We start from the raw sequence: 16,622 nt of genomic DNA, 5'->3' as shown, positions 1-16,622 counted from the left end.
CAGCTCAGATTCACACGAGAAAAGTATTTTGTTGTTGTGTAGCGGTAGATTTTAGAGAAGTTATATATTGTATATATATCTTGTTTCATTATTGTTTTGTTGAGTTTTGCTGACTTGACGTCTCTTTACTTCACACATTTGGTTTAATGCTGATGAGGCATTAGTTTGTTCTGACTCAGGTCACAGATTAGATTTTCTGAGTGACAAGGTCCGACTTCCAGTGTGTAGGTGTTTCCAATGTTTTTTAAATTTATACGTCTTGACCTTTGACCTCACGCGTGAGATCTGGATGAAAACAAGATTTCCAAGTGTGTGAAAAAGTTTATAGGAAAGTGTTAGCACGGATTACACACATGATAAAATCATCCTGTGATCTCATTGTCTTTTATTTTGACAGTCAAACTTCGCTATGGGTCGACTTCCCTCCACATACAGGAAGTGCTACATGCTGGACTTTGGTTTGGCTCGGCAGTACACCAACACCACTGGAGAGGTCCGCCCGGTAAGAACTGCTGAGTCATTACAGCTGTTTACTGATCCCATTGTAGACTGGTCCCATAGTGAACAGACGGTCTCCATGGCAATGAGAGGAAACACACTGTAATCAATACAGTTGGGCATCGTTTGGATTTTATCGATTCTGATTCCGATTCTCAATTTCAATTCCTGTTCTGAATGATTCCGAATGAGGTTCCTCTGGGCTGGCTCCTCCTCAGGTCGGCCAGGTTACGGCCCTGCAGCCACAGATAACACAGTAATGACTTTCACATGGTCCAAACTACAAATGTCATCAGTGTAAAAACATAGAGCTACAGGTAGATGTGAAACTAAATAAAACAAACCCTGGAACAGTCATGTGACAAATTAATCAATAGTTGTTGTTGAGAATTATTATTATTATTCTGGATACAGTGGAAACAGAAACTATAAATAATAATTATATTGTGAACCTGTTTATATTGTGGGGAACATATTATAGACATAAATGTAATTAGAGTCTAAAGACACAAAAAACACCACTTTAAAAAGATAATAGACTAATATTAAACCTCTTTACAGTTATTTGACTCATTCTGTGTCTTGTGGTGATGACTCGCTGGTGACGACATAATCCAAGATGGCGGCGGCCTGGACTACAGCTGATACTATGTAATAAAAACCTTAAAATACATGAATATAATGAAAAGAGTGAATGGACATAAACATGTAGACTTATTAAACACACACAGACTTATTAAACACACACAGACTTATTAAACACACACAGACTTATTAAACACACACAGACCTCGGTGAATGGAACAGGCTTCACCGGACGGCTGGCACTAGGACCCAGAGGAGTAAGTGCGTCCCCTATCCAGCCTTCACAGACTGTAATATCATCAGTTTATCATTTTACCAGTTGTTATAGCTACTGTCTTTACCAGGGAGATAATATTTATTACTGGTTATTGTTTTACAGAGTTTTATTGGGGTTTTTACCAGTGATTAGTTCATATCTCCTTCTGCTACACGGTCCAAACTGACACCGTAGCCACACACACACACACACACACACATACACTACAGATGCGTTCTGAACGCATCTTATACAAAATCCACGTAAACAAACAAATTAAGCCGCAGAATCAAAATATGCGGGCATTTAGGAATCGAAAAAAAGAATCGAAATGCAAACGTCTTCGTAACGGTTCTGGAACCGGACGTTAGGAACCGCTTCTCGGTGCCCAACCCTAGTTACCAGTAGCTGCTCTAAGACCTCAGAGTAATGAGAGTTCTATTTTAATCCCTTCTGACCGCCAGAGGCGGTGCTTCAAGCACTGAATGATCATTCTTGCACATGCGCAGGTCGAGAAATTAATAACAACAAAGTCACCTGTGACCTCCGGTGACCCACGTGAATCTATAAAGTCACATGACACCGGAAACACAGTCCCTTTTGTTCTTCTCGCGTATGGTCGAGTGTTGCTCTTCTGAACGGACTCCACATACTGCTGTAGTCTTTTGCGGCTCACTGCTATTGGCCCGTGACCTGTGGTGGGAGCTGCGAGCGCGTCTCGCCCTCCTGGGCTGCGTGGGCTGCTGCTGCGGAGTGGGTCCCTGGTGAGTATTTTCCTGTTTACGGTGAGGAGTGGGCTTGTGTGTCTGGTGCCATGTTCGGCGTGACTTTTTTGTTACACGGAGTACAATGAGCTTGTTCAGCTGCTTGCTTCCGTACGACGCTGCCGTGTTCGGCTTCCTCGTTGCTGGTTAAGATAATTGGTATTGTTACCGGCTATCGGCAGTGGTTGTTCCCTGCTTGCTTTACTTTTTTTTTTTTTTGTTGACTCCACCAGTGACGTGTTTGTTCAGGTGGGTCTGTTTTTGTAGCGTTTTGGGTCGCTATTTGTCTGCGACTCGACCTGACCCGACGTCATGCTGGCCTCTCCTTTTTGGAAGGATTGTTCGGCGCCGCTGGATTTGGATGACGGGCACGATCGGTGCGCCTCGTGCCTCGGTGTGGACCACCTTCGAGACGGCCTCACCGACGCGGCGTGTGTGGACTGTCGGGTAATGCCGTTGTCCTTACGTAATGCTCGGTTGGCCACGTGCGAGGGTTCTACGTGCTGGCCGCAGAGGTTGTCTTCCTCTCGGCTTCCGGATGGGCAGGCCACAGTGGTGGTGTGCTCCGCGGCGGGAGCCGCCCCCTCCGCTGCACGGAAGCGCTCCGCTACAGGAGGCGCGGTCTCTGCCAGGAAACGATCCAAGGTGGGTCATCCATCGGGGCTAGAGGTGAAGGTCGACCACTTTTCTTCGGAGCTGGCCCAGATGAAGGCTCTCCTCCAGTCCCTTCATGGAGCTGGTCCTGCTCACGGGGTGGTTGTGCAGGGGCATGAGGACGAGGCGTCTGTTCACGACCAGGACGTCCTGTCTGTGGCAGCGTCGGACTCGCAATTTTGGGATGCCGACCTGCATTCGCCTGAATCGGCGGACGTGGATACAGAGGCGTCTGAACTGGGCACTTGTGTGTCTGATGTCTCTGCGGGGGATGGTGAGGGCTCTGCCATCTCCGCCATTCGTACTGCGCTGGCGCGCTTGCACCTGGACGCCCCCCCCCGCGCAGTCTACTGCCTCGAGTGCCTTTTTTAGGCGGCAGGTTTCGTCCACCTCTTTTTTGGTTCCCCCCTCCGCGGAGTACGTCGGTCAGCTCCATGCCTGCTGGACCGCCACAAAGGCGTATTCCAAGCCTACTGCCGATGGTAGGGCGCTTGCTTCCATGCAGGAGGCGCCGAAATTGGGCTTGGATCGCATGCCGGCGGTCGAACCGGCAGTGGCCTCCCTTATTGTGTCTCCAGAGGAGGCCCTCAGATCCGATGCGAGGTGCCCGCGCCCTCAGTGTCGGGCCACTGATGAGCTTTTGTGTAGAGCTTATGAGGCCGGGGCTCGTATGGGGCGTATCGGGAATTCCCTGTCCCATTTGCTGCTGGGACTGGCTGCGTCACTGGAGGACGTTGGTCTAGATTTGCCTACGCAGGGTCTTGTTGACACTTCTCTGCAGGCTTTTGCGTTTATGTCGAGGGAGCTGTGCCGCCTGCTCTCCACTCTCACGTTGGCTCGGAGGCAAGTCTGGCTGTCCCAGTCTCCTCTGACCGAGTCCTGTAGGAGGACTCTGCGGGGTCTTCCGGTCCACCCGGGGGAACTCTTTGGTTCGGCGGCAATGGAGGCTCTGCACCGTACGGCACAGAACACCCAGACGCGTCAGCAGTTGGCGGGCCTTCACCGGCGTGCACCTCCGGGGGCGCCTGCGCCAGGTCTACCCCCAAGGGTTTCCCCTCCCTCGGCGGATCCCTTTGCTGTTCCTCGGCGACCGCTTACGAGGTCTGACCATTTTCGTGGCGATCGACCTCGGACGCAGGCCGCTCGTCTGCCCCGCATGGAGCGACAGAGTCAGCAACCCTCTCGATCCACTAGGGGTCGGGGGGGACGCAGCTCTGTTATTGGGCTGCCCACACCCGGGACGTGGGGGTGTTGAACATATTGTCCGGGGGTTACAGACTACAGTTCCGCCGCCGACCTCCCGTTTCTGGCCCAGTCCGGGTCACACACGTCCACCCGGCCAAGGCCCAGGTGTTACGACTCGAGATTCGAACCTTGCTGGACAAGGGTGCGATCATGCCTGTGGATCCCCTGCAGGATCCAGGGTTTTTTTATTCCAGATATTTTCTGGTCCCGAAAAAGACAGGGGACCTGCGTCCCGTGCTGGACCTGAGAGGTCTCAACATGTTTTTAAAGGTGTTATCGTTCCGCATGTTACGCACCACGGAGGTGCTTCGCACTGTATCGAGGGGCGAGTGGTTCACCAGCATCGATCTGGAGGATGCGTATTTCCACGTCCCGATCGCTCCTCCTCATTGGAAGTTTCTACGTTTTGTTTTTCAGGGCCGCCATTTTCAGTTCAGGGTTCTCCCGTTCGGTCTCTCACTGTCGCCCCGCGTATTCACGCGGGTTGTGGCAGCGGCGCTGGCCCCATTGCAGGCACGGGGGTTGAAGATACTGCCTTACCTGGACGATTGGCTCATTTGTGCACCGTCGCGCGCTCGGGCTGTTCGGGACACAGAGACTGTCCTCGAGCACGTACGGCGGTTGGGGCTCAGGGTCAATCTCCCCAAGAGCAAGTTGAGGCCAACCCAGGCCATGATTTTTCTGGGGGTTGCTCTCGACACGGTCTCCATGATGGCTCGGCCTTCCCCACGGCGGGTCGAGGATATAGGGGAGACCCTCTCCGCTTTTCGTGGGGCCGGGAGGCTCCCTTTTGCCAAGTACCTTCGGCTCCTGGGCAAGCTGGTCTCGGTTGCTGGCGTAGTTCCTTTGGGCCTGCTCCGCTTACGCTCCCTGCAAATCTGGCTGAACGACCGGGGTCTGTCCGTCGTCGGTGTGCCCACCGCGACGGATGTTGGTGCGTGTATTGCATCGGTGTCTTGTGGCCCTGACTCCATGGCGGGACAGATTCTGGCTGGAGTACGGCGTCCGGCTGGGGGTTTTTCCGGCAGAAAGCAGAGAAGTTGTTTATACGGATGCATCGTGTACGGGCTGGGGTGCGATGTGGCAAGGCCGAGTGACCCAGGGTACGTGGTCCCCTCAATCGAGGCGGGAGCACATAAATGTTTTAGAGCTCCTAGCGGTGCATTTGGCGCTTCGCCAGTTCCTGCCGTATCTGAGAGGCTGACATGTTCTGGTGCGATCAGACAACACCTCTGTGGTCTACCACATCAACCACATGGGGGGAACCAGGTCGGTCAGGTTGACGGAGGTGACGGCTCGGCTACTCACGTGGGCGTAGCCTCGGCTGGCGGGCTTACGTGCGGCGCATTTACCGGGTCCGCGGAATCAGGTGGCCGATTTCTTGTCTCGCCATGCGTTGCCGCCGGGAGACTGGATGCTCCATTCGGAGGTGGTGGAACGGATTTGGGGGGCCTTCGGCAGGGCAGAGGTGGATCTCTTCACTTCGAGGGAAGCCACCCATTGCCCTCTCTGGTTCTCTCTGGGGGACGTCACCAGCCCGATGGGCCGCGATGCGCTGGCGCACGACTGGCCGCAGGTCCTGCTGTACGCTTTCCCGCCGTTGCCGCTCATTTTCCTGACGCTTCTCCGGGTCCTTCAGGGGGTACACCGGCTCCTCCTGGTGGCCCCATTCTGGCCGGGGAGGACATGGTTTCCGCTGCTGCACAGGCTCTGTTGCAGCTTGCCGATGCGTCTCCCTTGCAGGGGGGACCTGTTATCACAGATGGGGGGTCGGGTATTACACCCCGATCCCGATCGCCTACAGCTCTGGATCTGGCCGCTGCACGGCCGCGCTTAGATTTTTCTGTGTTCGGTGGTGGTGTGGGCCACACTATTTGCAATGCACGGGCGCCGTCCACACGCATGTTGTATGCTAATAGGTGGAAACTGTTTGCCAAGTGGTGCGGTGACCGTGGGCTGGACCTTGTATGCTGTCCTGTCCCCTCGGTTCTCCAGTTTCTGCAGGACCTCCTCGACAAGGGGCAGTCTCCTTCTACTCTGGGGGTATATGTGGCGGCTATTTCGTGTTGGCATGTTGGGGTGGATGGTGCTACTGTCGGTGTCAATAAGACGGTCTCCCTGTTTCTGAGAGGTGCCTGGAGACTGCATCCCCCCAGACGCCACGTGGTGCCTTCATGGGACTTGGCTGTGGTGCTCGAGGCCCTGGGGTCTCTGCCTTTTGAGCCATTGGCAGAGGTGAGCCTTAAATGGTTGTCCATGAAGACTGCGTTCCTCTTGGCGATGGTCTCGGCTAAGCGCGTAGGGGAGTTGCAGGCGTTCTCTGTTGAGGACCCCTGCTGCCAGTGGAACCCGGATGGTTCAGGGGTTACTCTCTGGCCTAATCCATCTTTTATCCCCAAGGTTCCCTCTGCGACCCCGGTCGGCCCCTTGCGTCTTGCTCGTTTTGACTCGGGCTCTGGCTCCGAGCATCTCTGCCCGGTCCGTTCGCTGGCCGCTTACCTGCGTGCGACTGCGGCACTATGCAAGTCGGGTCAACTGTTTGTGTGCTTTGGGGGACCCCGTGTGGGCCTTCCACTGTCGAAGCAGCGTCTGTCACACTGGGTTGTTGGTGTCATTGCTGAGGCTTACGCCAGGTGTGGTCGGCGGCTGCCCACAGGTGTGAGGTGCCATTCCACCAGGAGCATCTCCACTTCCTGGGCTGCACAGGCGGGGGTTCCACTGGAGACTATATGTGAAGCAGCATCATGGACGTCTTCGAACACCTTCGCCAGGTTCTACAAGGTGAACGTGGCCGCTCCACATCCGTTGGAGGGCGTCCTCCGTCAACGCCTCTCTTGAGCGAGGTGAGTGACTTTTGGTTCCGGGGATTCCTCGGGACCTTGTTGATATTAGTCATTCAGTGCTTGAAGCACCGCCTCTGGCGGTCAGAAGGGATGAAATAGAACGTAAGTTACGTATGTAACTATGGTTCTATGAATCCCGAATGACCGCCAGAGCGTTCAGTCCCTCGGAATCTTCTGTGGTTACGCGAGAAGATTGTGGGACTGTGTTTCCGGTGTCATGTGACTTTATAGATTCACGTGGGTCACCTGAGGTCACAGGTGACTTTGTTGTTATTAATTTCTCGACCTGCGCATGCGCAAGAATGATCATTCAGTGCTTGAAGCACCGCCTCTGGCGGTCATTCGGGATTCATAGAACCATAGTTACATACGTAACTTACGTTCTCCTCACACAGCTACAGTTTAATGTAACAGGTTCACAATGTTGTCTGCTAAATCATCATCATCATCATCTTCATCTTCATCATCATCATCATCATCATCATCATCATCATCATCATCATCATCATCATCACCACCACCATCATCATCATCATCACCATCTTCATCATCACCATCGTCATCATCATCATCATCACCATCATCATCATCATCACCATCATCATCACCATCTTCATCATCACCATCATCATCATCATCTAATCAGAGCAGGACCAGCTTTGGACCTGCACATCATCTGGCTGCTAATGCTATTAGTTAGCGGTGTGTGATATCTGATACAGTATATAGTAATAGCTCAATATGACTGAGTAATGTTTAGATCAGGATGCCATGGTTACCGCCCTGGCCTGATTGTACATCACATCCAGCCCATGGTTGATATGAGAGAGGGGAGAGCATTTTTTATTTATTTTTTAATCTAATGTTTTAATATGTTTTGTGTTTACCAGATCACAACATGTGACATAAACCATCCAGTTGTTTGTGGTCTGTGTAAATCTGATAACACAGAGAAATTTTCTCCATTTCAAATTTTCTCCATTTATGACATCACACGTGAAATCAGGAAATCAGTGTTGCCAGATCAGATGAACAATTTCCAGCCCAATCACATCTTAGAACCCAAACACGAACCATGAATCTGGCAACACTGTGTTTATGACACAATGTGACTCAGCAGTTCTGACTATCACCATGAATGGATTATTCCTGTAATCTCTACATGAGACGATGACAATAAAGCAACGTAGCAGCTCCGCTAAGTGTTTGAAGCTGCTGACTCAGCTGTTTTTGCTGCTGACTCAGCTGTTGCTGCACGGTGCATACACTTCATCAAACACTGTTTTTCTGACTCACAATCACAATATCTGCTTAAATATCCATGTGTTTTACTGTAATGTACAGTTTTTTGGGCTGAAAACAACAAGAGTGTGTGAATAGCAAAAGAAAGTATCTATAGACACGCCCACTCACACAGCCCAGTTTTAGAATTGGTCAGAAAGTGACTTTTCAGAGGCTAAAACTCCAGAAAACAGGCGGGTTTGGTAAAATAAAGCTTAAATACTATGTTGTTGGTGTTTTTAGAACAAATGGAGATGGTGAAAAATATCAGAATATGAACTTTAATTTAGGTGGAATCATCAGTTGTTCTGTTGTTGCTGACTCAGCTACAGCTGAGCTAAGCTGGTGAAAGTTAAAAAGTATCTGAAGAAGGTTTGTCTCCATATTTATCATAATCCTGTGTGATATGGGTGGGAGGGACTAAAATGGGTGGGGTTAACTGATGTAGGATGTACAGTAGGATGGTGCCATAGGCATGGGTGTGTGGAAATGTGGGTGGAGCTTATTGGTGATGTTAATGTACCATCTGTTATTGAGCCAATGTCATGTTTTAAGATCAATAACCTTTTAGTTTTACTAATTCCTACTGGATATTCAGTCATGTGACCTATTGTTGGATGACTTTATTCTAACACTTACTTTCTATGACTCATTTAGACTGACTTAGCCTGGCCTTCTTTTAATTGGTCTAATTATAGATTGTCATGTTCAAACCTTCAATAAATATGATCAGAGTAATTTACATTTTACACTTGTGTTATTTATAAGAAATGTTTAGTCTATTTTGTTGTATTTGTAATTAAGATTAAAGATTAAATCGGGGCTTTCGCCTTTAATTGGCCATGTAATGTTATTACATACATGGAATTTGTCCTCTGCATTTAACCCTTCCCTGAGGAGCAGTGGGCAGCCATTTTGCGGTGCCTGGGGAGCTGTTTTGGGGTTTAAAGACTATATGCATAGATAGGACAATGTTACGTGTTTAGAGGGTAACGTGCTTTAGGCTGATATGTAATTATAGACCTCATTGTGCGGCTATTGTGGTGCTAATGATATTTATTTTTAATGGACAGTTCCGCAGTGCCTCCACCTTGTCGACTTGGGGTCGCACTAGACCTTGACCCAGTTGATAACCCAGGTAGCGCACCTCTTCTCGGGCCCACTCACATTTCTTGAGATTGAGCTTAAGCCCTGCGGCCTGGATCTTCCCCAAGACTTCCCTCAGATGGACCAAATGCTCCTCCCATGTCCGACTGTAGATCACAACGTCATCCAAGTACGCCGCACTACACTCTTCGCACCCTTGCAACACCTTGTCCATGAGCTGTTGGAAAGTGGCGGGTGCTCCGTGTAGACCAAATGGCATGGCGGTAAACTGGAAGAGCCCTGCTGGAGTACGAAAGGCAGTATAAGGTCGGCTGGCCGAATCCAAAGGCACCTGCCAATACCCTTTGCACAAGTCGAGAGTAGTGATGAAGGTTGCTGACCCAATCCGTTCCAACAGCTCGTCGATCCCGGGCATGGGGTAGGCATCGAACTCTGAAACAGCGTTAAGCTTGCGGAAGTCAATGCAGGTTCGTAGTGTACTATCCTTCTTATACACTATGACGACTGGACTGCACCATTCGGAGTTAGATGGCTCGATGACTCCGAGCTGCAGCATTGTCTCTATCTCAACCTTCAGCTGCTCCGCCAACTTCTGGGGGATGCAAAAGGATCGCTGGCGACATGGATGAGAGTCCTTCCGTCGGATAGTGTGTTCAATCAACAAAGTCCTTCCCGGCTTGGCAGAGAACAGAGAGGGTAAATCATAAAACATCTGCCGGAGCTGGCTACTCAGGTCAGCAGTGAGGTGGGAGAGATCAGGTCTGTCCCCAACTTCAGCGACAAGGCCAACATCCAGATCCTCCTCTTCTTCCACTGCTTGGACCAGGAGGGCAGCATTAGGAACTGGACCAGCAGGATCTTTCCGCTCCTTTAGCAGGTTGATATGATATGTTTGCTTGGCCTTCTTCTTTTCAGGGTGATGGATCTCGTAGGTGACAGGCCCCATACGGCGTGTTATGACATATGGGCCTTGCCACTTGGCCAAAAGCTTGCAGTTCAAGGAGGGAAGTAACAGCAGTACCCTCTGTCCAGGCTCAAAGCTCCGGTTCCGAGCTTGTCTGTCGTGCAACCTGTTTTGTTTCTGCTGGGCCTCCCGCAGGTTCTCAGCAGCCTCCTCCTGATACTGAGTCAGCCGGTCCCTCATCTGGAGGACACTCTGCACGACCCCTTGTTCGCTGGCTTTGGACTTTGGGGATGTCCACATGGAGTTGAGCAAGTCCAATGGGCCCTGCACATCCCACCCATACAACAGTTCAAAGGGTGAGAAGCCCGTCGAGGCCTGGGGCACCTCAGGGTAAGCAAACAACAGGAACGGGAGCCAGCGATCCCAATCCTTCCCGGAGTCATCCACAATTTTCTGGAGCGTTTTCTTTAGAGTCTGATTAAACCGCTCCACTAACCCATCCGTCTGTGGATGGTCGGGTGTAGTTTTGAGAGCGGAAATGCCCAGTTGTTGGTGGAACAGTTGGAGCAGCCGGGAAGTGAAGTTTTTTCCCTGATCAGTCAATATCTTCCGGTATTCCGACCCGAGAGAAGAGCTGAATGAGAGCCCTGAGCACACTTGAAGCGGTGATAGTCCGAAGAGGGAATGCCTCGGGAAAATGGGTGGCGTAGTCACACACGACCAGGATGTATTGGTTACCTCGGCCGCTCTGAGGCAATGGACCAACGATATCCATGGCAATCCGGCGGAATGGTTCTGCGATGATGGGAAGCGGTTGGAGTAGTGCCCTGTCAGATTTGCGAGGAGGACCAGTCAGCTGGCAGGTAGGACATGTGCAACAGTAAGTTTGTATGTCAGTGTACATGCCCGGTCAAAAAAATTTAGTGCTTATCCATAGGTATGTTTTGTGCCGACCGAGATGTCCGGCCCAGGGCAGGGTGTGCGCGAGTTGTATCACTAACTGTCGGCAACTAGTGGGAATAACTAAACGTTTGCAACCATCATTACAAGCATACAGAACATCATTTTCGATCATAAACTGCTCTTTACCCGAAAAGGAAGGGTCTGTGCTGGTCACCACCTGCTCAAATAAACATTTCAGTGAAACATCCTGTCTCTGCAAATTAGCAATATTATCAGGTACTTCCCACAGCCCATCAACAGTTAAGTCCTTAGTGTCATGCACAATACCCCCCAAACCTTTCTCAAAACGCCTCTGCCGCCGGGATTTGTGTGGTCCCTTGGTCCCTCCCTCACATACACTACCATCCAAGTCCGGCAGAGGTTGGAGACACACCACATTCCCCATGACCACCCCCATAGAGTCACTTCCGGGCCCCGGCAAGAGGTCCATTAGCAGAGGAAAATCCATTCCCAGGATTAAGTCCTTTGGCAGATTGTCGACTACCGCCACAGTCATGAGATACTGTTGCCCCTCTATCTCGACAGAGACCTCTGTTTTGGGGTAAACATGACAGTCCCCATGAACACAAACAATGTCTGTCTTGGAGCGATAGTCTGTACTGCCGACAGGAACCAAACTCCTCTTGATCAGGGAGGTGAAGCTCCCGCTGTCAAGCAGTGCCACCGCCTGCTGACCGTTCACAAAAAACAGTTTCTCAGTTTTTAGTGTAGGTTGGCTCCCCCCTTGCTCATTCTCAACACGAGGAGCATAACACGCTCCAGTAAGTTTAGTTTTACGCATTGGACACACTGACGCCTAATGTCCCAGCTGCTGGCAGTACCTCGAGCGTCCTGGCTGAATTCACCTTGGCGATGTCGTGGTGGTCCAGGCGGTGGAGCTGGACGCTGGCCGGAACTGGAGAAGCGAGAGGGACCTCAATGGACATTCTGGTACTGCAGGGCCAACCTTGCAGCGGTGATACCATCCTCAGGTTCATGCTCCTTCACGCAGGTCCTGACGTCCATCGGCAGAACCCCTAGCAGCTGCTCCATGATGATCAGCTCCCCAATCGCATCCTTGGACAGTTGATCTGGTCGAATCCAACGCCGGTAGAGCCCTTTAAGCCGATGATACATCTCTGTAGGTGTCTCACCATATGGCATCGTGGCTACCCGAAACCGCTGGCGGTACGTCTCTGGAGAAATGTCAAACTTGGTGAACAGTGCGTTCTTTAGGCAGGTATAGCTATGTGCTTCCTCATCATCCATGGCAGAATATGCCTTGAGCGCTTTCCCAGAGAGAAGTGGGACCAGCCGGCATGCCCATTCTGACTCTGGCCATCTCCAAGTTTTTGCGATACGCTCGAACGGTAACAGATAATTTTCACTCTTCTTCGCGACGATAGGGTGGAATCTTAGGATCATTAAACTGCCTCCAGTCTGGTCTTGGTCCGCCGTCCCCCTCACAATTGTCGTTAAACGAAGTAGCTTCTGGCTCTTCCCCCAGGTGGTGACCAGGCTGCACTACCACTCTCGTGCCACCAGGAGTTGGTAGCCCCCTCAGACGAGGACTACTGAATATCTCCGTTAAAGCAGATGCCTTGGACAGCGCCGTAGTGGCGGAAACGTCTGAGGTGGTAGCGGTGGAGGTGAAGTGCGCTGGTCTGGAATGGCCACCCTCAGCCTACGAAGCTCCCCCAGCAGACCTCCTTCTCTCCTCTGTTGTCCGTCCAGGAATGCCTTCATTATCGACACCAGCTCAGCTGTGGGTTGTTTGGTAGAAGCTTCATCTTCCCTTTCAATTGACCTAATTTCCTCCTCCTCCTGTTTCCGTAGTTGACCCTTGCGCCTCCTTCGACTAGCCATATCCCACTTCTGACACCAATTGTAGTGGGTTCGATACAAAAAAATGATATGGCTTAGTCAGACTCGAGTTCGGGTGAATTTATTGTGCAGGTCCACCCAAAAAGTGCAAAAGATGGCTTTTCCAACACCAGATCCAAATGCAAATCTTTGTTTTCCCCGGAGCTGGTACCTGCCATGTACTCAGCTCCCCTTTAAGCACACACGCTCCTCCTGTAGTGCTGAAGCCCTCTTATATAGCCTGAGGCCCCTCCCCCAATACTATGAAAAGAAAGAAAACCAACAGTCTCTCTACACACAGAAACCAAATCACAAAATAATTATTTTAAAAAAATTACAAAAAGAACGAGCAACAATAATATATTTACTAAAGACTCAACATTCCCCCAAAAGAGAAAATAAAATAATTCTGTACTGAAACCGTAAAGTCACATGACGTCTCGTGACGTCACTCATGCGCGCCCTGCATATGACGCATTATAAAGCGGAAGACGCATTTACTCAGGTTGGCTGGGTGAGTGTATGAATGAGTGGTGTATACTGGAGAAATGTTTGCAATTCGGAGAAAACTACGGATGGAAAAATGCTTGAGCAGCGGCCAAGTGTGCACCCATGGCGGCTGCGGTGGCTGACGAAAAGAAACCCGAAGACAGTGGTAAACGGATCGAGTGGTAAGGGAAAGCTGGTCTGAGTGAGTGTGCATGTGTGTGTTAGCGTTGTGGTCCCCCCCCTGCACTAGCTGACGGAGCTACTCCGTCACACAGTGTTTGGTCTTTCAGGCCAAAAGTGGAATTCGGCCCCTGAGGTCTCACTTGAGGTCCCCCTGACCACCCTGATACCCCTGGTGTAGATCCTTTCCTCCATCGTCGTCCCATGTTTTATATTAAACACTTCGGTGCTCATATGTATTAAATATAGATGCTCTTTGAGTCCATGGACAGGTTGGTCTGTTTAGAGACAAGCACACGCTGACCGTGTCATCACAACATCCTGGTTCAGTCGGCGTGTTTGGCCGAAAACCGGAATGCACAATTCATCGTAAGTGACAAGAGCTAGTGGTGCAGGGTCTGTTAGCAACTATTAGCAATTAGCCTGAGCTAACAACAGGAGATAGTGGTGCAGGGTCTGTTAGCAACTATTAGCAATTAGCCTGAGCTAACAACTAGAGATAATGGTGTGGGGTCTGTTAGCAACTATTAGCAATTAGCCTGAGCTAACAACTGGAGGTAGTGGTGCGGGGTCTGTTAGCAACTGTTAGCAATTAGCCTGAGCTAACAACTGGAGATAGTGGTGCAGGGTCTGTTAGCAACAATTAGCAATTAGCCTGAGCTAACAATTGACTGATCTAAAGTACAGGAATAGAACCTAAACATGTTTCACCATCAGGACTTTGAATGATTGTTTTTAAGACACTTTTCATTAGAAAAGACGCACACTGGAAGATTACAACATGAATCTTTATGTCAATCATCAAATAATCACACAGATTTTCCACCAATGGAATCGAAACTTTATAGAGAACTGGTCACAACTTTAAAGAATTTTGACTTATTTGCAATATGATTTTGTAACACTCAGAATTTATTGAGTGACTTTCTACATACAACACGTACACGTGGAGACAAACTAGGGCACAATAATGTAAAGGGTTCTCTTTTACATATATATATATATATATTTTGTATAATTGCAGTATTTATAATATTTAATAAACATTCACTAAGTCAAAAGGAACCTTTTGTGCTTTTAGTTTGAATAAAAATCACACATTAATAATAATTCACTCATACATCTAATGAACTTGGAGTTGTTTAAGGATTATTAGGCCTGTGTGTTTGTGTCAATATAAAATATGTTTGTGTTTTATTGCTATTTATTATATGTACAGGTGATGTAAACCTTTTATTTAGAAATGACCATCTGCTTTTTTTTGCTTTATAGTTTAATGTCCATCCACTGTCTTATAAATGTTTGTTCATTTGTTTATTTATTTGTCTTTATTTTTTCACGTTTGAGTCCTGCGTTTGTTTTTCTTACAGTTCCTTTGGACTTATGATTTTGATCTGCATGCCTCCTGTTTCTCCATCATCTCCATGGTTACCTGAGGATGTGAGTGGTTGCTATGACACTGGGTTTGTGGGGTGGAGTCACGGCAGAGTTGTGTCGTCACTGACTTTTAACTTTTCTTTAATCTTCGTCTTTTTTTAGAGGATTTTCACTGAAAGCCAATGCTAACATGTTTATGGGTTCATATTATTCCATCACAGCAGAGAACATGTAAATATTTAATTTATCATGATTTATCTAATGATGTCACAAACATCAAATATCTTTAAACCAATATATAGGTAATAAACTTTTTCCAAGTGTGCATTCACATATATATTTAATATATACATATTAGGAAGGACATTGTAGTAAATTTAATGCCATTTGTTAATGGACACACAGGGTCTTAAACAGGTTATGAAATCATTTATGTTAAAAATACATTCATTAATTATCCTGTACAAATACATTCATTAATGTTTCTGTAAAAATATATTAATTCATGTTTCTGTGATCATCTGCAGCATGTGGGGTATGTGGACCCCTGGTTGGGAACCACTGCTCTAGACTTTGCTCCTATTGATGGTTACTGACACAGTATGTGTGTGTGTGTGTGTGTGTTCAGGTACAGGTATAGAAATCTAACTCCCTAGTCCACGTGTGTCAAACTCATGGCCCGGGGGCCAAATCTGGCCCTTTAGAGCATCCAATTTGTCCCTCAGGAGTACGTAAAAATAACAAACAAACCATGATACCATCTAGTTGTAGTAATCTCAGTCGCTCCAAACACACTAACACAGTATTTCCCAGGTTTTCTGTTCTTACATCACATGATGGCAGTCGTTTTTAGTTCAGATTGTTGAAAGAACTCTCAATTTTTCAAAATCCTGCAATTTTTCTCAAATTATTCTACTAAATTTCTCCAAAATTAATACAAATTGGGCTCAAAATCAAGGAAATATGAATACAGAAACTAGACTGTAAATTATTGTTCATGCGTGACATAATTTACATATTATTTATACGTCACCCCACCCATAATGTCCTTAAACTGGCCTCTGTTTGGCCCCTGAACCATGAGTTTAACATTTATTCCCTAGTCTGTGACCACAGCTGCTCGCTACACTAATTCTAAGCTAACGCAACACAGTCACCAGTTAAAATGGGTGCCACTTAAACCACAGCTTCAGCTGGGATTAGTGTGTGTTTACCATCAGACACTGTTTTCCTTTGATGTAACAGATCATGTGACCCTGTGTTCATTGTACAATCAGTAGATAGATGTATGTTTATAGCTGTGACAATGAAGTGATGAACTTTGTGTCCAGCCCAGGACTGTTGCAGGCTTCAGAGGAACTGTTCGATACGCGTCAGTCAACGCTCACAAAAACAAGGTGAGTGATGTCACATGTAGTCATCCAATCACATCTCACCTTGTTCTGACTATCTGCTCTGTTTGACTTCTGCAGGAAATGGGTCGTCATGACGACCTGTGGTCCTTGTTTTACATGCTGGTAGAGTTCGCTGTTGGACAGCTGCCCTGGAGGAAGATCAAAGACAAGGTTTGACTCCTCCTTAGCATTAGCATTAACATCCAGCTCCACCCCAATCGTAGCAATACTGCGTGTCAC

The 16,622-nt window shown here is 48.6% G+C and overlaps 1 protein-coding gene across 5 annotated transcripts in view; it reads left to right on the top strand.

Annotated features, from left to right (window-relative positions):
• LOC114465759 (tau-tubulin kinase 1-like) overlaps positions 1-16,622 on the top strand; it is an 85,492-nt gene that overhangs the window by 22,702 nt on the left and 46,168 nt on the right. For all 5 annotated transcript variants that reach the window (XM_028450993.1, XM_028451015.1, XM_028451001.1 and 2 more), the window contains 3 exons: positions 398-502; positions 16,320-16,385; positions 16,461-16,553. In XM_028450993.1, coding sequence (XP_028306794.1) covers positions 398-502; positions 16,320-16,385; positions 16,461-16,553 — 264 coding nt within the window. The remainder of the gene's footprint in view (positions 1-397; positions 503-16,319; positions 16,386-16,460; positions 16,554-16,622) is intronic.

The sequence above is a fragment of the Gouania willdenowi genome, chromosome 1, assembly GCF_900634775.1.
Source record: "Gouania willdenowi chromosome 1, fGouWil2.1, whole genome shotgun sequence".
In the NCBI taxonomy this organism is placed as follows: domain Eukaryota; kingdom Metazoa; phylum Chordata; class Actinopteri; order Blenniiformes; family Gobiesocidae; genus Gouania; species Gouania willdenowi.
Note: the sequence above shows the minus strand (reverse complement) of the source record. Positions and strands in the feature narration are given on the sequence as shown.